The 22,614-nt window shown below is 38.4% G+C and overlaps 4 protein-coding genes across 4 annotated transcripts; 3 read left to right on the forward strand and 1 right to left on the reverse strand.

Annotated features, from left to right (window-relative positions):
- Nucleotides 1-3,580: 3,580 nt before the first annotated feature.
- On the forward strand, nucleotides 3,581-9,634 carry LOC103513008 (glutamate synthase 1 [NADH], chloroplastic-like). The gene is made up of 8 exons (XM_026826321.1): nucleotides 3,581-3,757; nucleotides 4,236-4,393; nucleotides 4,611-4,727; nucleotides 5,133-5,333; nucleotides 5,805-5,985; nucleotides 6,345-6,578; nucleotides 7,142-7,409; nucleotides 9,376-9,634. Exons 1-8 carry the CDS (start codon nucleotides 3,640-3,642, stop codon nucleotides 9,617-9,619), a joined length of 1,521 nt encoding a protein of 506 aa, XP_026682122.1. The 5' UTR covers nucleotides 3,581-3,639; the 3' UTR covers nucleotides 9,620-9,634.
- A 1,862-nt stretch (nucleotides 9,635-11,496) lies between these two features.
- Nucleotides 11,497-14,754, forward strand: LOC113468975 (CD9 antigen-like). Its single transcript, XM_026826322.1, has 3 exons — nucleotides 11,497-11,508; nucleotides 11,791-11,985; nucleotides 14,602-14,754. The coding sequence occupies exons 1-3, from the start codon at nucleotides 11,497-11,499 to the stop codon at nucleotides 14,752-14,754; spliced, it is 360 nt and encodes a 119-aa protein (XP_026682123.1).
- On the forward strand, nucleotides 14,170-20,769 carry LOC103513009 (CD9 antigen-like). Its single transcript, XM_017445644.2, has 6 exons — nucleotides 14,170-14,482; nucleotides 14,785-14,953; nucleotides 17,384-17,578; nucleotides 18,828-19,001; nucleotides 20,206-20,415; nucleotides 20,692-20,769. Exons 2-6 carry the CDS (start codon nucleotides 14,888-14,890, stop codon nucleotides 20,767-20,769), a joined length of 723 nt encoding a protein of 240 aa, XP_017301133.1. The 5' UTR covers nucleotides 14,170-14,482; nucleotides 14,785-14,887.
- A 7-nt stretch (nucleotides 20,770-20,776) lies between these two features.
- LOC108252853 (SCY1-like protein 2) lies at nucleotides 20,777-22,066 on the reverse strand. The gene is made up of 4 exons (XM_026826323.1): nucleotides 21,827-22,066; nucleotides 21,359-21,541; nucleotides 20,848-21,099; nucleotides 20,777-20,789 (listed from the first exon to the last, which is right to left on the reverse strand). Exons 1-4 carry the CDS (start codon nucleotides 22,012-22,014, stop codon nucleotides 20,777-20,779), a joined length of 636 nt encoding a protein of 211 aa, XP_026682124.1. The 5' UTR covers nucleotides 22,015-22,066.
- Nucleotides 22,067-22,614: the final 548 nt, after the last annotated feature.

Here is a 22,614-nt window from a genome sequence, read left to right on the forward strand (position 1 = left end):
AATTATTCGGCTTCACATTGGAGAGCATGGAACTGTGAAACCGGGCATAAAACAGCACTTTGTTAGGCCCGCCACACAGCACACACGTTACACTCACTAGCCCGCGCAGTCTAGGCCTCTCTATGGACCGGACTATGTGAGGCTGGACCTTACACCTTTGTATAGCCTATAGCATAGGTATAGCGACATGTAGCATTTCCACTCCTGGTTTGTACATTGTGTTGGAGAATCTTGTGTGATGAAAGTGTCTATTATTTATCAAATAATATTTTATCTTGGTTCGCATGCGTGCATTTGTATTTTTTACATTTACCCTCGGACATTATCAGTAGAAACAGATGCTAGAAATTTGGACAAATTCTTGTGATCCCTGAATTAATGAAAGTTTGTACTTAGTTATGTAAGTTAGCTTACTTTTTCAGTAAGGACATGGTGTTCCCCTTAGTCAAAAATTTTATTCTATTTTGTAACCCATTTATTATTTTCTTCAATGATTGTAAGGCATTTTTTTATTAGGTTTTCATTGTGAAATTTACTCCGAAGCATTTAAATTGTTTGCATTCTTCACTACATGTTTTTTCTTTCATTTTTGTTGTACATTTATTTTATATTTTTCGTATATTTTACTCGTTATTCTACATATTGCATTCAATATTGATACCTACTTAATGTTTTTACTTTCTATTTTTGTTTTATCCCTCTTGCAGATTAACCTACTGTTACATTCTACATATTTCTTCATATAACAACCTTTGAATGTAGTTTTAGGGAGTAACATAGGTACCTCCAAGTGTCTATTTAACACCAATTTTATTTTTATTTTTCTTCATAGCTAGAATATATACTCATATATTATTTATTGGTATCTTCTTAAATAAGTATAGGTAGATACTTAAATATCGTGTGTCGAAATTACTTCAAGAAATATTTTAGGTGCAATTATTGTTCATAGACAATATTTTCCTTTTTATGGTTATTCTTACAAAATTAAAGGAATAGGTACTTACCTTTACTGCGTAAACTTATTGTACCACTCAAATAAATTTTATTACACATACCTATTTCAATTATGATGCCTATTTAGATATAGTTTAACTCTATTACATTGTTATTCAATTCCATAAATTTATTTTTAATTGTTTTTCTGTTTTGAAAAGTCTTGGCGTTATTGGCTTCGAATATACACAAATTCATTTATTTAACTAAATGTTATTTTAACTTGGCGAGTATTTTATTTCCATGTTTTCCTGTGTTCTTGGAAGGTATTTTTGCTGAATTCAGACTTTTGTGATAATATAAATAAATACTTCATACATGACAGACCATCAGTTCCTCTGACATTCATATTATCACATTCTCTCTTCACATTCACAAATATCGCCTCAATAATAACATTAGAAACGCAACTCTTAAACCTCCGTAAATCTAGATATTTTGGTACTCGTCTTACAAAACGAGCTTCTAATCTCATTGAACCTACACATTACTACCCCATGGATTCAGTATTTGACCTCAACATAGAATGAAAGTCGCCCAACATCAGACGTGTCAAGTTAACCTCAGGTCTCGAGTAATTAATCTGCATAGAGAATATTTATACAGCGTGTTCATGAAGAGTCCCCTCTTTATAAACTTTGAAGCTTGAAAAAAACTTGGATAATTGATGTTTTTTTTATCTTCCACGGAGAATGCGTCATTCACAACTCCCGACTTGTTTTCCAGGACTTGCAGTTTCCGGGAACCGCGTAGGGACCGGTTGAGGAATTCGTTTTGTTCGGCGATTTTGTCATCGTTCTCTTTCTGCTTTCGAATGACTTCCTGGAATTCAGAAATTTAGTAAGTTAGTAGAAAGATAAGTCCACAAAAATGGTAAAGAAGCTCTCAGCTTCACCACAGATAATTCAAGACGATTTGGGAAAATAATTTACGTTTGTCATTTACACTCTGTATGTTAAAGGTTTGTGTTAGGAGAAGGCTTAGAACAAGATACTGTCTATACTGTCTATTCAGAGGATATTATCATTATTCAACCTACATATGTCCACATGAACACCTCAAGACATACCCACATCTTAGAAAACAAAGAACACAATAACAGAAACCATAATACACTCAGCAGAAAATGTTATCTTGAATAAGAGTCAGAACTGTCCAAGAAAAGTGATCCTAGGTGCCAAGTAAGTAGTGATAATAAATTATTACTAGGGTTAAAAAAAGTTTGATTGAGGGGAAACGTCTTAAAGGTCTTATCGTCCCGAAAACGAAGAGAGAAAGAAGACAGGACAGGAGAAAGCAAGCCGTTCCGAGAATGAACCTCATCTGTTTATGATAAAATCGGCCTCGGGAATCGAACCCCGCGACCTAGCGCTTCCACAAGGCAGACATCCAAGCTAACTAGGCTACCAGTGTTTCAATGAACTGTACATAGAAATCACGAGAAGATTAAATTTTAGATAATATAATTTCAGGTGTTCACAGGTTAATTTATAATCAGCAGTGTACATTTTCACCTGGAGCACCTGGGAAATTTTAGACCTTATCGTCCTTATCACAAGACAAAATGCAATTTTAATGTGCTTTATTTTCCAGAAGTCGATTAAAATAACCAGGTGGGATTTATGCTAGTTAGAAGTTAGGTGCATAGTTAGAAGTAGTGTCAAAAGGCAACTCCGCAAGATAATCAAAATCAACAAGTAGCTCAGCGGATATAGTACTAGATTTTTGTACGAATACCTACGAGCCAAAATACAACTAGGGATTTCAGTGGCGTAGCGTCCATGTAGGGCGTGTATGGCGGCCATACACTCAAAATTTACTCAAACACCCTTAAATAGGTACATCAGACTCCAAAAAATTGGGGTCAGGGAGGCCGCTGGTCCCCCCAAGAGGACCCCTTCCCCTACCTTCGAGCTTAATTTTTCTCCTGTACTGTAGGCCAACCAATCGCCCTTTGAAAACCCTTTGAAAATTTGGAGCATCCACCCCCCCCCTTAGAGTTTGGATCCTTGGGCCCCCCACCTGTCCTACACGCCTTACACTTGACTTTAAACCACGCTACGCCACTGCAAAAGTACAAAATGTACTCTTTTTAGAAAATTACTACTGATCGGACAAAACCGGGCTATTTATATTTTAAAACTTTTAAAAACGGTCGAGTAAAGTGAGAAAATCATTGATGCGTTCCTATAATTTGTGTACACTAATGTGTAAGTATCTAAATATGACAGAGTAAAGGTCCACACACACTTATCCGTTACCTTACGTCTAGCTTGTTCCATATTACTTAACATTGGATCAAATGCACAACCACACACTTAGAATGCACGACCACTACACCTGCCTCGGTGGTGTAGTGGTCAAGGCGCTCGCCTGATAAACGGGAGGGCGTGGGTTCAATCCGAGCCGAGGTATGGAATTTTATCCTCAATATAATTTGAGAATTTGACCACAATAATAGTAGTAGCCTACTGCAGGAGTAAAGGGACTTTTCAGTCCTATGCGAGCAGTATAAATAAGCACTATTATTATTATTTTTATAAATCCATAACTGGGCTAATTTCCAAACCTTTTTCCACCGATTTCCAGGAAGCTGCTTCGAACAACAACAAGAACGCTTACGATCGGTTCCGAGAGTCCAACATGGAAAGCGTCAAGTATTCAACTCTGCGAGGGCAGCTGGACTTTGTCACTCATGATAAACCCGTGGACATATCGGAAGTGGAACCAGCAGCAGAGATAGTCAAACGATTTGCCACAGGTATGACTTTGCCACTTGCGAAAGTGCATTTTTTTTCTAAGACCTTGGTCAAACTATTTGACAAAAGGGTCCTATATCTTGGCAGTAATAACAAGGTGTTAAATTAAGGATACAAATAAATCATGAATTATGTGTGCTAAAGCAATAGCCTCTTCACAACTTTGTGAGTTCTCAGTATTACACGTCTTTCATTTACTCAACCATCATATTTATAATCGCTCGTTTCTTTGACTTGTAATGCTGCCACTGGTCGCTACGCGATTAAAGTAGCTATTTAATTGTCCTCATGAGGCTGAGTTTACCCCGAACTCCAAGCACAGAGCCGAAAAAACTTCGACCCGCCGGGAATTGAACCTGGGACCTCCGGTGTGCAAGTCAACTGTGATACCCACTCCGGCCACAGAGATTGCTTAAATTAGGAATACTATGTTACAGTAGTCCTTTAACATCTAGTTATCGTGCTAATTGATATTTTCAGGCGCTATGAGTTTCGGATCAATCTCGATCGAAGCGCACACAACTCTCGCGAAAGCTATGAACAAGATCGGAGCCAAATCCAACACAGGAGAAGGAGGAGAAAATCCGGAACGATACCTAAGCAGTGGCGACGAAAACCAGAGATCTGCTATCAAACAGGTAACTGACTTACCGAACAAAGTGAGGTCTAAGCTTCACTCGACGATTTTGAAAATGTTCCTATAATGAAACAGGGCAAACTTTATCCTAAAACTTATTGTTTCTTGAGTTCTTTATTCACAGATCTTTTCCCCGTTTATGGTCTCCCGGTTAGACCATTTAGATTAGGATACTCTTCTAAGATTCTGGAAGTTCATTTACATGTGTTTATTTACAGGTGGCTTCTGGAAGATTTGGCGTGACCAGTTCCTATTTGGCACATGCTGATGACTTGCAAATCAAAATGGCACAAGGAGCTAAACCTGGCGAAGGAGGAGAACTGCCTGGATATAAGGTAAGGAGGGAACTCGTCTGGTATGCGGTAGAACGCGGGTTCGAATCCTTTAGGAAAAAAAAAAACAAAGTTGCTTAGAGCCTGATATGTATTACCGCAGTACCTGAAAAGTTTCCCCTAAAGCCGCGTTACCCGTCGCGAGTTCCATCCGATTTTTTCCCGAATGTTCTGTAGGCAATGCAATTTAAATCAGAGTGTTCCCACTACACACGACACGATTTTTTTCTCCCGAACGACACAAAATGTCCTTGTAGGCAATGTAATTTAAATGAGAGTGATTCCATTTACACACGACACGATTTTTTTCCGAACGGCAAGTAGGAACGGGCCACTTCACCACTGATGTTGGTTCATTCTGCCAGGATAAGTTAAATTCTATTCTAAGGACCTCTTCTTGTTTTCCAGGTAACCAAGGACATTGCGTCCACTCGGCACTCGGTTCCTGGCGTAGGTCTCATTTCGCCTCCTCCTCATCACGATATCTACTCGATTGAAGATCTGGCGGAGTTGATTTACGATTTGAAGTGTGCCAACCCCAACGCTCGTATCTCGGTCAAATTGGTGTCCGAAGTGGGTGTGGGAGTTGTAGCGTCTGGTGTAGCCAAGGTAAGAATAGAACGGTTGCATTTGGGTAAAAAATATTAATAAAAGGTGGATTCCTACTGAAAAGTTGTGAAAAATCCAAATCTGAAGTTAAAACTCCGAAAATATATCTTTATTACAACAAAAAATTAAGATTTTTCCTTGTGAACTAAAAAATAGCTTTACTAATGAAAGAATAACTAGTCTTTGAAACCATCTCGGGAGCAAACCATTATTGGAGATCACAGATTTAACTTAGCTTGGAAACTATTGATTGAAGTCGTCTAAGGTCAGCCATTCACTATCAGGTAGACCTGACAGTCGGACCTTTTCAGCCGTACCCTGATAGTGCGTGTGCTCATCAGGTCTCAGGTCTACCTGATAGTGTGTGGCTGGCCTAAGACGTTAACGACATCACAGATTAAACCAAATAGGAAAAATTAGTCCAGTAATGTGTGAACCTTCTAACACCTTTGACTTTGTTTCCCCCCGCAGGGTAAGGCTGAACACATTGTCATCTCCGGTCACGACGGAGGTACAGGGGCAAGTTCCTGGACCGGGATTAAGAACGCAGGTCTCCCGTGGGAACTGGGAGTGGCTGAAACCCATCAAGTATTGGCGCTCAACAATCTGAGATCTCGGGTAGTCCTGCAAGCGGATGGTCAAATTAGAACAGGTATGATGGGCATTCTTCTTTCACTCCTTTCTTTTTTTTTTTGCTTATTTTTTAAACGTTTTGTCCTTACTGCCTCTCTCTCTCTCTCTCTCCTCTCTCTCTCTCTCTCTCTCTCCATTTCTTTCGTTCTTTCTTCCTTCCTTTCTTTTTCTTTCGCTCTCCCTCTCTTTTATTCATTTTAGTGCGTCAACATTAGATAAGGTCAGTAAATATTGGGCACAGATTTCTGTTTTGTTCATTAACATTTATTCTTTAAAAGAAGAATTAGAACTCAAGTAGGTAGTACTGTGTCTTGGAGCAAAGGTTGCCAGATGTCTGTCAATTTTCAAATAACTATTCCTTTCTTTACTTGATTTCAGGTTTCGACGTTGTAGTGGCAGCCCTGCTGGGAGCAGACGAAATCGGTCTGAGTACCGCTCCCCTGATTACCATGGGCTGTACGATGATGAGGAAATGTCATCTGAATACTTGCCCGGTGGGTATTGCCACCCAAGATCCGGAACTGCGGAAGAAGTTTGCCGGCAAGCCGGAGCATGTGATCAACTATTTGTTCATGCTGGCAGAAGAGGTGAGTAGAGATTACCGTGCAGAAAGTCCCGGGTTTGATTTCCCTTTAGTCTGGCTGGGGGACTTTAAACAGGAAGGAGACCAGCTGAGTCTGGTTTGGGGGACTTTAACCATGAAGGTAACGAGCCGGAAATTACCCTTGCTGAAGATATAGGAAAGGTTGAGTGCCAAGGGCATCCACTCGTACAATTTTTGTTATAGCCAAAACCGGTTCTCTACCACCTAACCCTAAGGCCAGTGCTCACTATCAGGTATTAGGCTAGCTACTCGCTATCAGGTAGAACTGAGAGGTGCACGTGATCAGGTCCGCCTGTCAGGTCTGCGTGATACTGCGTGTGTGTGATCATAAGGTATCAAGTAAACCTGACATGCGGACCTGATCACGTGTACCTGTTAGGTCTACCCGATAGTGTGTGGCTGGCCTTAAAGGTTTCACCAGCCTTCTTCTTAGCTTCTAACAGCCTGTTAGCTCAACAGCCCTGTTAAGCCTATACAAATCAAATGGAACTTAACAGGTTGTTAGCTTAACAGGACTTCTAAGGACTGAAAAAATACTGGTGAAATTCACCGTAAATTCTCTAAAATAAAGTTCTGATGATTCAAAATCTTGGTCTCATTTCAGAATTCACTGGCCGTGTTTGCCCAGCACCGTGTGAAGGTGCCTGTGTACTCGGTATTAACGAGCCTGCAGTTACCATTAAGAATATCGAGTGTGCCATCATAGATCATGCATTTGAGCAGGGGTGGATTAAGCCCGAAATTCCCACTCTGAGGACGGGAAAAAAGGTTGCCATTGTGGGCTCAGGTCCGTCTGGGCTCGGAGCGGCACATCAACTGAACAAGGTGAGTTGTTTGTTGTTTTATTATTATTTTTTCATTTTTTTTTTATTTTTATTTTTTATTTGAAAAAAAAAACATTAAAATAGGAAGCAGGAACCGAGTTGATAAAATAAACATTATGCTAAATATAAACACGAGAAATGTAGAAGGGACGGGAGGCTCAAGACAAGTACAGTTTCTTGCTACCTATAGCATATCAAGAAAACTACTTAGACTAGATTTTACGAGTTAAAAGATAGCTGAAATTTTACAGAGACCTTCCTAATAGGGTGTTGGTCAAAAGTATCAATGGACAAAGGCTTGAACAATGGACAGCCTTTATATTATACTCGTACAGGTATAAAGTTTTCGAAAATCGGCAATATCCCCCCCCCCCCTCAATACAGGTATAAAGTTTTCGAAAATCGGCAATATCCCCCCCCCCCTCAAATAGGGACTCAAACCCGAAGAAGCAAGTCATTGACCCGACGTTAAAAATCCACATACAAAAAAAAGTAATCCCTGATCAAAACAAGCAACAAGAAGGGTTCAGCATGGAAGACAATGTAAAGGAGAGAGTAACACACGCCTCAAAAACATGAGCAGCAGCAAAAACATAAATTACAAGATAATTATTCTAACATGTCTGCTAACACATGTTATTTTCGATAGACACTAATTACAATCTATGGAGCTAAAAATATCCCTTGTGTTAGTTTCGAGTTAAATGTTTTAGGAGCATACATTGATGAAGAAGTCAAGAAGCTTGTCGAATTTTGAAATTTTTATAATCGTTTTATAAACACAGTCCATGTATTTTAACTCGCTGGTAATAAATACGTGGATTGAATTAATTGAACTGTAGAGCTGTGATGATTTTACATCTTTTCTTATTTGTTAAATATTTTAGGAGCATATATTGATGAAGAAGTCAAGAAGCTTGTCGAAATTTGAAATTTTTATAATCGTTTTATAAACAAAGTCCATGTATTTTAACTCGCTGGTAATAAATACGTGGATTGAATTAATTGAACTGTAGAGCTGTGATGATTTTACATCTTTTCTTATGCTATGGAATGATGAAATATAAATATGTAGATAAAACACAGCGAGAGGAAGAGGGGGAGGAAAAGAAGGAGGAGGGGGAGGGAGGAAGAGAGAGAAATATGTACTTCTGAAAAGCTATATAAATTTGTATTAAACAAATGGTAAGTTCTCCGCTCCACTGTTTTACATTATAATATTCAGCTTAATATTGTACTGCTTTCTTCTTCCTCCTAACCTTTTCCTAGGGTTGGCGTAATATAATAATAATAATAATAATAGTGCTTATTTATACTGCTCGAATAGGACTGAAAAGTCCCTTTACTCCAGCAGTGGGCTACTACCCGTTCCGAGAACGAACCTAGATAAAGTTCGGTCCGATCGGGAATCGAACTCGCGACCTAACGCTTACAAGGCAGGCGCGCTACCCTCCGAGCTGACTAGGTAATAGCAACATATTACATATATCATTCTGAAAGACATCTTTTTTCCAGTCGCGACTGTGTGTACACTGTACACAGCTTAATACGAGGCCAAAAGAGTTTCATGCAAGTTGATTTATGAAATTCAATATCCCCAGTGACTTAGCGGGAAGTCAGGTGAGCCATGGTAAATTATTCCGTACGTAGGCAATACAAGTTCATTAGACACTTTATGCTTCATTTGCCTCAGGCATAGATTACAATGCTCCCATGTCTTGTCCCGGGGTCCACGCAGTACCCAAATAATCAGCGTGTTCATAAAGTGGTTCCCCTCCTCATTTTTTTTACACATGTTTAGGGAACAAATCACATGTGATTAACTTGAGAAATTTTCGCGAGAGGCTTGAAATTGTTAGGTATTGGTATAAGTGGGGCCATCGGCTATAATAACCGCCCTATGTAACTGCGACCTGGTTAGATTTTTTGTGACTTTCCCTTTAGTTATCTAGAAGAGCCCTAGACTTCTTACGAAGGCCAGGGTTCTTTTAGGACTGATTTCTGGCATCTACTTCGCCATGTCATTCCTCGAGTCCTGGCAGAAGAAACAGATGGGTAATGAGAACGTGTCGCCAATTTCCGCCAAGGACAAGAACGTGATCGTCATTGGCGGTGGGGATACGGGCTGTGATTGTATTGCCACCTCCCTCAGACAGGTAAGAAGAATATTTTCTACTAAAAAATTTAGAACCAATATTAGAAATTTAGAACTAATATTACGCTAGGAAAAGGCTATTGGAGGAAGAAAAAAGCAGTATTAAATTAAACATTTTAATGTGAAACTGTTTGTCTGACTGGGGTACGTTAAACAGGGAGTTTGTCTGACTGGGGGACGTTAAACAGGGAGTAGACCAGCTTAGTCTGGCCGGGGGACTTTAGACAGGGAGTTTACCAGCCTGAATTTCCCTTGGTAAAGAAATAGGAAAGGTTGAGTGCGAAGGGCATCCACTCGTAAAATTTGTAGCCGAAACCAAATGTCAGCCCAAAGTAATCACCCTAGTTAGGGCTGATTGAGAGGCTCGGGAAAAGGCGAAGAAAAAGGCGAAGAAAAACCTGCCTCGGTGGTGTAGTGGTCAAGGCGCTCGCCTGGTAAACAGGAGGGCGTGGGTTCAATCCCAGCCGAGGTATGGAATAGAATCTTGTGTGATGAAAGTGTCTATTATTTATCAAATAATATTTTATCTTGGTTCGCATGCGTGCATTTGTATTTTTTACATTTACCCTCGGACATTATCAGTAGAAACAGATGCTAGAAATTTGGACAAATTCTTGTGATCCCTGAATTAATGAAAGTTTGTACTTAGTTATGTAAGTTAGCTTACTTTTTCAGTAAGGACATGGTGTTCCCCTTAGTCAAAAATTTTATTCTATTTTGTAACCCATTTATTATTTTCTTCAATGATTGTAAGGCATTTTTTTATTAGGTTTTCATTGTGAAATTTACTCCGAAGCATTTAAATTGTTTGCATTCTTCACTACATGTTTTTTCTTTCATTTTTGTTGTACATTTATTTTATATTTTTCGTATATTTTACTCGTTATTCTACATATTGCATTCAATATTGATACCTACTTAATGTTTTTACTTTCTATTTTTGTTTTATCCCTCTTGCAGATTAACCTACTGTTACATTCTACATATTTCTTCATATAACAACCTTTGAATGTAGTTTTAGGGAGTAACATAGGTACCTCCAAGTGTCTATTTAACACCAATTTTATTTTTATTTTTCTTCATAGCTAGAATATATACTCATATATTATTTATTGGTATCTTCTTAAATAAGTATAGGTAGATACTTAAATATCGTGTGTCGAAATTACTTCAAGAAATATTTTAGGTGCAATTATTGTTCATAGACAATATTTTCCTTTTTATGGTTATTCTTACAAAATTAAAGGAATAGGTACTTACCTTTACTGCGTAAACTTATTGTACCACTCAAATAAATTTTATTACACATACCTATTTCAATTATGATGCCTATTTAGATATAGTTTAACTCTATTACATTGTTATTCAATTCCATAAATTTATTTTTAATTGTTTTTCTGTTTTGAAAAGTCTTGGCGTTATTGGCTTCGAATATACACAAATTCATTTATTTAACTAAATGTTATTTTAACTTGGCGAGTATTTTATTTCCATGTTTTCCTGTGTTCTTGGAAGGTATTTTTGCTGAATTCAGACTTTTGTGATAATATAAATAAATACTTCATACATGACAGACCATCAGTTCCTCTGACATTCATATTATCACATTCTCTCTTCACATTCACAAATATCGCCTCAATAATAACATTAGAAACGCAACTCTTAAACCTCCGTAAATCTAGATATTGGTACTCGTCTTACAAAACGAGCTTCTAATCTCATTGAACCTACACATTACTACCCCATGGATTCAGTATTTGACCTCAACATAGAATGAAAGTCGCCCAACATCAGACGTGTCAAGTTAACCTCAGGTCTCGAGTAATTAATCTGCATAGAGAATATTTATACAGCGTGTTCATGAAGAGTCCCCTCTTTATAAACTTTGAAGCTTGAAAAAAACTTGGATAATTGATGTTTTTTTTGCCTACAGGATATTCTCTAAGCATGGTTTACAGGGTGCTTTAAGTATCCTGTAGGCACGTCAAAAAAACTAAACAGAACTCCATTAATTACTTCTCAAGGATGATCATATAACACCTAAAGAAGTCAAAGAAATCAGTCCTAAAAGAACCCTGGCCTTCGTAAGAAGTCTAGGGCTCTTCTAGATAACTAAAGGGTTAGTTCCTTTGGTAGCAATATTCCACGGACGTGACTTCTGCACAAGTACTTACCCTAAGTTTAAACTCACTTTTTGGCCCTGCCATTAGTCTTAACCCCTTTCTCTCACTTTGCTTTCAGCTGACTGGACTTCTCATCTTGGTCTTATCCCTATGGATGCTAACCGATCCAACATTCTATGTACGAATGGCTCAAGATGAGAGCAATTACTATGCTGGAGTATATTTGTTACTCAGTGTGGGTCTACTTCTCTTCATAGTGGGATTCTTGGGGTGTTGTGGTGCTTATAGAGAATCAAGAAACACATTGACTTTGGTAAGATATCAGGCAGAAAAAATCAATTCCAAGAACATATTGGACTGAAGATCATTGAAAAATGAAAAATTAAATAGGCCCTCCAGCCTGGTTGTTGGATCAAGCTTGAACTTGTACTAGAGTAGGTACTACGTTTTAAGGCCTTTTTGATATGATTTATCACAAATAAGAAGGTCTCATTTAAGATTTTAAAGTTGACCTCCCTGGGGCCGCCCCTGGGAGGATCTCCAAAACTTTGAGTACCTCAAATTTTTTTCCATCATAATCAAGGGCTGTCGTACCTATGCAAAAATTCAACTACCCAGGGTGAACAGTAAAAAAGTTAAAAGGGTGGCCTGGGCCTTTCTGAACACAGTGTATAAGGGAAGAGAGAAAACAAGAAGGCTTGACATTTGTTAGCCTTTAAGCTGTCTCAACCTACCTACTTATCTCGTACGAAGCTGTGTACAGTGTACACACAGTCGCGACTGGAAAAAAGATGTCTTTCAGAATGATATATAGGTATGTATAATATGTTGCTATTACCTAGTCAGCTCAGAGGGTAGCGCGCCTGCATTGTAAGCGTTAGGTCGCGAGTTCGATTCCCGATCGGACCGAACTTTATCTAGGTTCGTTCTCGGAACGACTGGCTTTCTCCTATCCTGTCCTCCTCTCTTCGATTTTGGAACGATAAGACCTTCGCTTTTACAGAGAGCTCCATCAAACCTCTTTATTCAGTTCAATTCCATACATCTCTTTATATTATTTTCTTTACTCGACATTATAACTTCCTGTTTACCCTCTCTCTCTCTCTCTCTCTCCTCTCTCTCTCCTCTCCTCTCCCTACCTCCCTCCCTTCCCTGCGTTAGTCCATACTTCACATCTTATCATCATGATTTAGAAGCTAAGCAAAAACACATTTACCTATAGGTGCGAGTAGGTACGTGCCTGCTATCTATGTACCTAGTTGCATTATTAGAGGATTTACGTCCCCACGCAATGTACTGCAACGTGAGCATATCAAAATGCATAAGTAATAACTAATAACTAATAACATATGAGCCATAAGGTATCCTATAGCAGGCCCGTATCCAAGATTTCAGCTAGGGGGGAGAGAATTCGTAGAGTGGCTTATTGGGGAGGTGGATGCTTGGAATTACAGGCCAATCAATAGTGTTAAGGTGTGTCTAAACATAGTCGACCGGCCGTCGTTCGATATCTATCGATGAGATGAATCTAGTCGTATGTTGTCGAGGCAGTGTGTACGGTTCAGCAGTGATGTTCGATCTCGAGTAAAATATCGATCTTTTGAATCGATTCGAATCGGAAGGCTAAAAATCGATCCATCAGATCGATCTCACCTAAAGAATCGATCTCAAGAAATCGATCTTCGATTAAATCGGAGATCAATCCCTATCTCTACGGTTCAGTCGACGTCGATCGATGGCCGGTCTACTGTGTGTGGAGATGCCTATATTTGGGAGCAAAAATTGGTCGAAGGGGAGGCCTTGGCTCCAACCCTCTAAATTCAGCCCTGATTTATAGTCAATATCGTCCATACCGTAAATGTACCATGAAAAGCCAATAATCCAATATATTATAGGTACCTATCTATTCAGTATCGTGTAGCAGAGGATGTACCACATCCGTCAAGAAACGTGGGTGGGATCACGGGTGATGGGTGATTTGAATTCTGAAATCCTAACATCATTATTTCAAGGACAAGAAGTAGGTAAGATTCCTGTGCTGAATGGCTGAACATGGTCGGTACGTTCCTTCAGAAGGTGGCAGTCTCTTTCTACCTACACAAAATATTGATCGAAAATTACCGACACCCGAGACTGAAAGTTTAATGGGATATAATTTACGAGCTATTCAGAAGCAGAAGCAGTTGTGAAATTCTTATACTACCTATGTTATCAACTCGCTGGTCTTTACGTGTTAAATAAAGGTGTGTCCAAACATAGTCGTTAGTCGACCGGCCTCTTAAATGCCCGCGGCCCCTCGCACCAGGGAAGATGGGGGGCTGAGATCTACGCCAGTGGTCAGAGCAATAGTTTAAAACTTTAAAGCTACTTACCTATTAAGATTCCAAGCAAAGATTCAAAAGATTTATTAGAAACAACAAAGTGTCCCATCTCTTGAGGGAAGAACTATAGCGATCGTGATCCTATCAGCGCAGCGCAGCGGGTTGCTCACTTCACCATCACCAACATTTGAAGTTGACGCGTGAAGCTAGCTTGTTCGTGATTTCAAGTGACGTTTTCTGTTTATTTTTTGTCAACGTTGACTTTTATTTACAATTTTTTGTAAAAAGTTCAAACTTTTAACTTTAAATAAATATTTAATTGAATAGATATTAATTAAATTTATGGTTCTTTTATTTATTTAACAGAGTTTCTTTTTATCAATTTGAAAGCAACCAACCTACCTCTTATAAGAAAGTTTAAAAGACCTTTTGAGTCAAGTGTTTGATAAGTTTCAAATGTCTAGTAGAACTTTGCTTTCTCTCATGAAGTTCAAAAAACAGAGCTGACTGGAAAACCTGGATACATTTTTTAGACTGCTAGGCTCAGAGGAATTTTTAGCCCTATTTCAACAGGATGAATAAGGTACAATATATTTTTCTCATTTCAGGGTTGCTCTGAGAAGCTGTTGGAAACACTGAGGCAATACATGAACGTATTCATAGGAATACTGGCAACCATTGGACTCGTTGAATTTCTAGGACTCTTGTGTTCGCTAATTCTATGCTGTTCAGTCCATGTACCGGACAGGTATAAGAACTGAACAGTCAGAAAAAAATGTTCAGCGATGAAGTTCAAGTTGGACTGTGGATTATAGTGGAAAATACCTAGCTTTAGGTACCTAGTCTGAAAATTCATCTGGATCTGACTTATCAGTTTAAATTCAACCAGTTAACATGGCTTTGAAAGGATGTTATCTTTTGGTAAAATACCTGGTGTTCCTGATGAATCTGATATTCTGGGTAAGTTAACTTGACCTGAAAATCCTCATAGTCAGATAACTAGGTTGTTGGACATTACAAATATTTTTGCAAAATTATTATAAATTCAGAGCCGAATATAATAATTCATAATTTAACTCATACATTTGGGAATTTTTCAGTCTTTGTCATTTGCAAGTAGATAACTTGTACAGGAATATGTAATAGAGCCCAATGTATTACACATTCATATTTCAGTAGAATTAGAAATCCCCTAGCTAACATCTAACATTTTACAACCTCTATACAAAAACTCTGTAGGAAAGACTTCACTAGGGTAACAAAATTATTAACACTCCCTTCTAAATTATTTGTGGGCTCGGCCCCAATAAAACAAAACCTTTTTCTCACATCTGGATACCAAAATTATTGTAGTGAGAATAGTGAGATTGATTTCCCTCTCACATTTGTTTCTTTTGAGCCTTGAGCAATGATAATAAATGAACCCTCTTAGTTATTGTCTGACACACTTACCCCATGATTCTCTAGGGCTGTTTGAGGGTAGAGATCTTTTTTCCCCCCTTTAAGTATAAGGTACCTAACATTTTTTTATTATTATTTTTATGGCTTTTTTCCCCTAGAGGAGATCTTCTACCCAACCTGTTGTTTGTGATCCAGTGTGAACTTTTTCAAGTCAACTTTTTGAGAATTAACCCTATACCTGGTGAATTATTAGGCATGATACACCCTAGAAATGTACTACACATTTGAAGTCAACTTTTGTTCAATCATACTTTATTCTGAGGTCTACATCTGTGTAGATCCCATGAGGAAGACCACTTTGATATTAATTACAGCCCGTTTCTAAAGGTTCATTTTCAGATGGGTCAACGGATATCTTCGGGATAATTTGAATCCCATTGGGATTGACCTTTTGTACCTTTGCAACACTTTTTCCATCATTTCCATTATCAAGCGCACGAAATACTCTTCCCACTCATGAACAACGAATATTTGGGATTTAGCTATAGCAAGCCGCCGAAATATTATTTAAAATAGGAAAAGATTTTTACTTTTTATATTTCTATTTTAGAACAATACATAAAATAGATCAATCTCTCAGGTTACTATTGTAACTTCTAATATTCTTTTGAATGTTGTTTTAGTTAGATAGGTTGTAGTTTTTAAGTTAGACTTTTTTTGATATTATTTTAATTTGCCATTGCAATAACTTGAACGCCTTTTTTTATCCATAAGGATGCATTTTTGTTCAGTCAGTAGCATTTACAGAAAGATATATGCTTGCGTCAATGCAAGCATTTAAAATTTCTATTATTTTAATTTGCCATTGCAATAACTTGAACGCCTTTTTTTTATCCATAAGGATGCATTTTTGTTCAGTCAGTAGCATTTACAGAAAGATATATGCTTGCGTCAATGCAAGCATTTAAAATTTATATCAATAATCCTTCTTCCGATGCATACGGAAAGTTTCATTTTGTTTTATATTTTAAGAACATAACATTCAGTACAAAAGAACAAATCAAAGTGTCCCTAGATTAGTAGCTGAAACTTCATTGATGCATTAGTTGATTTTTTCTTCTTTTTTACGTAGATTTTACTTATACATATTGCCAGTTTAGGATTTCGTTTTATGAAATCGTTTAGTAAGCACTAGTATCTGAAATGGTTTTCTTCATTTATCTTTTTTGATTGCAAGTGCCTGCAGGTTGCATTAGAAATTTGAACTGCTCGAACGTACATTGAAAAATGAAAAAATTGAATAGGCCCTAACTCCAGCCTTGGTTTTGGATCAAGCTTGAACTTGTACTAGTAACTGGAGTAGATACTACGTTTTAAGTAAGGCCTTTGATATGATTTATCACAAATAGGAGGGTCTCATTTAAGATTTAAAAGTTGACCTCCCTGGGGCTGCCCCTTGGATTACCTCAAAATTTTTTCCATCATAATCAAGGGCTGTCATACCTATGCAAAAATTCAACTACCCAGGGTGAACAGTAAAAAAGTTAAAAGGGTGGCCTGGGCCTTTATGAACACAGTGTATAAGGGAAGAGAGAAAACAAGAAGGCTTGACATTTGTTAGCCTTTAAGCTGTCTCAATCTACCTACTTAGCAGCATTGTGAAAGATGTATTGTTCATCCTTTTTATTGAGTCAAGGAATAATAGTTCAAAGTAGGTCATGCTTTCTAATTATGCAGAAGTCACGTCCATGGAAAAGAAAAGCTCTTTTTTGTATTTAACCTATAATAACACTAATCACTGCTCTAATTGTGAAAACTCCTTCTTATGTTTAATCTAACCCTATAATAACACTGGTCACTGCTCATTTGTACCAGTTTCTTTGGTAGCAATATTCCACGGACGTGACTTCTGCACAAGTGCCCTAAGTTTAAACTCACTTTTTGGCACTGCCATTAGTCTTAACCCCTTTCTCTTCACTTTGCTTTCAGCTGACTGGACTTCTCATCTTGGTCTTATCCCTATGGATGCTAACCGATCCAACATTCTATGTACGAATGGCTCAAGATGAGAGCAATTACTATGCTGGAGTATATTTGTTACTCAGTGTGGGTCTACTTCTCTTCATAGTGGGATTCTTGGGGTGTTGTGGTGCTTATAGAGAATCAAGAAACACATTGACTTTGGTAAGATATCAGGCAGAAAAAATCAATTCCAAGAACATATTGGACTGAAGATCATTGAAAAATGAAAAATTAAATAGGCCCTCCAGCCTGGTTGTTGGATCAAGCTTGAACTTGTACTAGAGTAGGTACTACGTTTTAAGGCCTTTTTGATATGATTTATCACAAATAAGAAGGTCTCATTTAAGATTTTAAAGTTGACCTCCCTGGGGCCGCCCCTGGGAGGATCTCCAAAACTTTGAGTACCTCAAATTTTTTTCCATCATAATCAAGGGCTGTCGTACCTATGCAAAAATTCAACTACCCAGGGTGAACAGTAAAAAAGTTAAAAGGGTGGCCTGGGCCTTTCTGAACACAGTGTATAAGGGAAGAGAGAAAACAAGAAGGCTTGACATTTGTTAGCCTTTAAGCTGTCTCAACCTACCTACTTAGCAGCATTGTGAAAGATGTATTGTTCATCCTTTTTATTGAGTCAAGGAATAATAGTTCAAAGTAGGTCATGCTTTCTTTCATAAATTTTTCCTTACACCCTGGGAAGAAAAATAAATGAGTGTGAAGAAGAGAGGGAGGAGGGGGGGAGAGGGAGGGAGAGACATTGGAAAAGATAAAAGAGTTATTTTTCATTATGATAAACGAAGGGTGTGTTGTGTTAGGTTTAGCATCATAAAAGGTGACCTTTGAGATTCTTGATAATACCCAAGTATAATAATAAGTATAGGTACATCCTACATACAATAATAAAAAAAAATCCATGTTCTACCTATCTTTTTCCCAACTTCTTCCTCAGCCTTTTCCCCTCCTCCCCGTCAGTCCCTCCTTCCTTCCCCTTTCTCTTTATACTGTGTTCTTTACAAAGATGGAATAGGTACAGGTAGAATGATGCACTTTGTCTCTCTCTAGAGCAGTTTGTCCGATTTTGATAAAATGAGGGAAGCCTAAAACGGATATTTTCACCCATTTCCCGATTTTGAAAATTTGGACCGATTGCAATACCTCCTCATTACATAGGATAGCTTTGCTATACTTTTTGTAATAGAAAGTAGCTACCCATAACTTACACTTTTAAACGAAATACACCGGGGATTTAGATTTAGAATACCCAACTACACCAGGGATTTAACGGTGAAGCGTTAGATTTTTTTTTTACTTACTATTACTACATTGTAGCGAAGCTATACTAGTAATGAGAAAGTATTGCAATCGGTCCAGATTTTTTAAAAATACTATTTATGTTCTTTCCTTTCCGTTTCAGTTCTTCTGTTTTCTTCTCATCGTTCTGGTGGCCCAAATCTCGGCCGTTGTGTGGGGCTACGCCAACCTAGATCAGCTGGAGTCTCTGATCCGAAGTAACGTAGCGTCTACAGTACGACATGAATATGGCGTTATCTCATCCAGAACGTTCACCTTTGATTCAATTCAAGAAGGGGTAATGATTTGTTTTTATTATTATTTATTTTCGTGAACATTTTTTCTAGTTATTTCTGGCTGTGGGACATTAAACAGGGAGTAGAGCAGCTTAGTCTGGCTGGAGGACTTTAAATAGGGAGTATACCAGCCTGAATTCCCCTTGCTAAAGAACTTTGAGATTCTTGATAATACCCAAGTATAATAATAAGTATACTTGGGTTCTTGGGTACATCCTACGTACAATAAAAAAAATCCATGTCCTACCTATCTTTTTCCCTACTTTTTCCTCAGCCTTATGTTTGTCTTTCCTTTCCGTTTCAGTTCTTCTGTTTTCTTCTCATCGTTCTGGTGGCGCAAATCTCGGCCGTTGTGTGGGGCTACGCCAACCTAGATCAGCTGGAGTCTCTGATCCGAAGTAACGTAGCGTCTACAGTACGACATGAATATGGCGTTATCTCATCCAGAACGTTCACCTTTGATTCAATTCAAGAAGGGGTAATGATTTGTTTTTATTATTATTTATTTTCGTGAACATTTTTTCTAGTTATTTCTGGCTGTGGGACATTAAACAGGGAGTAGAGCAGCTTAGTCTGGCTGGAGGACTTTAAATAGGGAGTATACCAGCCTGAATTCCCCTTGCTAAAGAAATAGCAAAGGTTGAGTGCGAAGAGCATCTGCCATCTGCTCGTAAAATTTGTAGCCAAAACCAAATATCAGCCCAAAGCAATCACCCTAGTTAGGGCTGATTGAGAGGCTGAAGAAGAACACGCCGACCCCGTCTGTACACGGGAAAAGGCGAAGAAAAAGAAGAAGATACTTGGACTTGTTTTGTACTTATTTCCAATACTAGGTATCTAAAGGTGTGTCCACATGTAGTTGACGGCCATTGATCGATGTGGACCGACGGCCTGTCGACTGTGTTTGGACACACCTTTAATAGTTTTCCCATTATACATATTATTGCCTATAAACAAAATGCAAAGAACACCTCAGAGATAGTTGGTGATACACACTACTTACCTACTTTTTGAAGATTGTTACCTTCCACTTTCGATTTTTTTTTAAATCAAGGTTTCTGGTAAAATGAATCGTTAGATATTGGGAATGAACGGTTCTTTTTCATTTACTCCTGGTTCTGGGATCATATCTGAAATAGACATGTTGTTCGAATGGGGGATGATTTTGGATATTTTTCACTCATAAAACGTCTTGTTTGATTTCAGTTGAGATGTTGTGGGGCCAACGGACCCTCTGACTGGGCAGAGAGCACTTTCAACAACAAGCCAGAGAAAGACGCTCTTGGTTTAGCCATCAGTTCGACGCCCTCCAGTTACAATATACCCCTGAGTTGTTGTTCTGCAACCACAGAAGTGTGCAAAACAGTCACCAAAGTTGCATATTCCATGCCCATTTCGCCTTCGATTTATCATGATGTAAGTTGAAATAGCTGCATCCATAGTTGGTATTTCTTTCTATTATAGGCTGTTGTGTGGGGCTACGCCAACATAGATCAGCCCTGGGCTGATAGGGCTAATCTAATGGCCCTATTAGCCCATTAGACCCAAAGACTTATGGGCTAATACGAAACAAATGGCAAAACAGAGCTGACTGGAAAACCTGGATACATTGTTTAGACTGCTAGGCTTAGAGGAATTTTTAGCCCTATTTCAACAGGATGAATAAGGTACAATCTATTTTTCTCATTTCAGGGTTGCTCTGAGAAGCTGTTGGAAACACTGAGGCAATACATGAACGTATTCATAGGAATACTGGCAACCATGTTATAAGCAGGAGTCACCATACCAGGCTGTTGAGATGGAGGGGATATTATTGAAGTTTGAACTCGATCTAGTTGTGCCAGAGACATTTTCTTCAGTTCATCGTCAAGTAGGTTGTTACTTTTGTTGGTCACAGGATTATAAGCAGGAGTCACCATACCAGGCTGTTGAGATGGAGGGGATGTTATTGAAGTTTGAACTCGATCTAGTTGTGCCAGAGACATTTTCTTCAGTTCATCGTCAAGTAGGTTGTTACTTTTGTTGGTCACAGGTTTTGAACTCAGATTTATCTTGGGTTCCTGCTGAAAGCGTATGTGAGCTTCTTTCTCATTTATAATCCTGCAAAAAAGAACGGTCGTTGTAAGATTTTTGAGCAGAAATAATCCTATCCTTGAGTGTAGTGGTCAAGACGCTCGTCTGGTAAATAGGAGGGCGTGGGCTCAATCCCAGTCGGGGTGCGGAATTTCGTCCTTAATAGTATTTGAGAATTTGACCACAGCGTACTACCCTACTGCTGGGGGGAAGGATATTTACTTTAATTATTGCCTCCATACACTCAAAATCTTGGTTGTGGTAATGGACGTTTGTTTTGACTCACCTGTGTTTTTCTTCAAAAGAAAGAGATCCTGAAAATCCATTGGAATGGTTTGCACCGGGGAAATTATTGGACTGAGGTGACGACGGGCCAGACTTCCCGAATAACTGATCCAGACCTACAGATGAAGTAGATGTGGGAGGTTTAGATTCAACACCGACACTGGCTGCACTCATATCCAGAGATCTGAAATGGAGATGAAAATGATACCAATCAAATTTATATTATAATTTTATGTAGAGCATCATGTCTGATTCAATATATTGTGTCAAATGACAAACCAAATATTGGTAAAAGATCGTTTCTCTCTTAGATTTTCAATTTAATTCAATTTTGATTGTCTTATTGAATACAAACATTGTAGGTATGTACACAATTTACAAAAATACAAAATTTTTGGGACTAACTTGCACACCGAAGTCGGACGAGTCGTTTTTTGGGCTATGGCTGGATAATTCCTACGGGACTTACTTCTGTTCCTGTGCTATCGAATTCAACTGTTCCAGCTTGGTTCGATGTTCTGCCTCAACTCTGTTCACCATATCTTTAATGACAGCTACCAGCGAATTGAACTGGTTTAGAGACAGGCTATTTTCTATCACCAAAGGCATGAGAAAGGGTAGAATTTTCGTGGCCATGATTTCTTTTGAGATCGCCATCTTTTTGTGATTTAATACCAGCTTGTAGATGCCTGGGAAATGATGAAATACCTAGTTGAAGAGAACTTCTTATTGGAATATTTACAAACATGAGAAATTATATACAAACCCCATAACTATTTGGGCGGGAACGTTACGTTAACTATGACTTATATACTGCACTATTAAAAGGGCCAAGCGCATTTGACAGACCATACAGGAACCTTTTTGACTATCTTAATAGAGCTGTTTACCGACCATGCCGTACTTCACAATGGCAAGGATGGATGTTTAGGGAAGGGCCCTAGGTCGTCATGAGTACCGCTTAAAACCCATTCAAAATATAAATAATAATAATAAAACAGAATTCATTCTATAGTTTTACAGAGGGGGTCTTAACTTAGTTTTAAGAGAAATGCGGGAGAAGTCGAATGGTGGTAGTGTGATCGGGCCGTCCTTCAGAACCAAGTTAACACCATGTCCAGTTTTACGGGTCTACCAGTGGGTTAGACCTATGGGTTGGTGCCGGTTGCAATGTATTGATTCACTTCGTACCCCTTTTAATCACATAAGTTGCATAATAAAGGCGGGCAACGACCGACAACTACAAGAAAATAACGG

The sequence above is a fragment of the Diaphorina citri genome, unplaced genomic scaffold (assembly GCF_000475195.1).
Source record: "Diaphorina citri unplaced genomic scaffold, Diaci psyllid genome assembly version 1.1 scaffold911, whole genome shotgun sequence".
NCBI lineage: Eukaryota > Metazoa > Arthropoda > Insecta > Hemiptera > Psyllidae > Diaphorina > Diaphorina citri.

Bases quoted from the DNA above. Each gene is read 5' to 3' on its own strand.
- LOC103513008 (XM_026826321.1), top strand. From the start codon at position 3,640: ATGGAAAGCGTCAAGTATTCAACTCTGCGAGGGCAGCTGGACTTTGTC. The intron at 6,579-7,141 runs GTCCCGGGTTTG...TCTAAAATAAAG, and splicing joins TAGAGATTACCGTGCAGAAA to TTCTGATGATTCAAAATCTT. The intron at 7,410-9,375 runs GTTTTATTATTA...TACGAAGGCCAG, and splicing joins AACAAGGTGAGTTGTTTGTT to GGTTCTTTTAGGACTGATTT.
- LOC108252853 (XM_026826323.1), bottom strand. From the start codon at position 22,014: ATGGCGATCTCAAAAGAAATCATGGCCACGAAAATTCTACCCTTTCTC. The intron at 21,542-21,826 runs GTAAGTCCCGTA...TCTCCATTTCAG, and splicing joins TCGATAGCACAGGAACAGAA to ATCTCTGGATATGAGTGCAG. The intron at 21,100-21,358 runs GTGAGTCAAAAC...TCTTTTTTGCAG, and splicing joins TCTTTTGAAGAAAAACACAG to GATTATAAATGAGAAAGAAG.
- LOC113468975 (XM_026826322.1), top strand. The intron at 11,986-14,601 runs GTAAGATATCAG...TTCTCATTTCAG, and splicing joins CAAGAAACACATTGACTTTG to GGTTGCTCTGAGAAGCTGTT.
- LOC103513009 (XM_017445644.2), top strand. From the start codon at position 14,888: ATGGCTTTGAAAGGATGTTATCTTTTGGTAAAATACCTGGTGTTCCTG. The intron at 19,002-20,205 runs GTAATGATTTGT...GTTTGATTTCAG, and splicing joins TTGATTCAATTCAAGAAGGG to TTGAGATGTTGTGGGGCCAA. The intron at 20,416-20,691 runs GTAAGTTGAAAT...TTCTCATTTCAG, and splicing joins CGCCTTCGATTTATCATGAT to GGTTGCTCTGAGAAGCTGTT.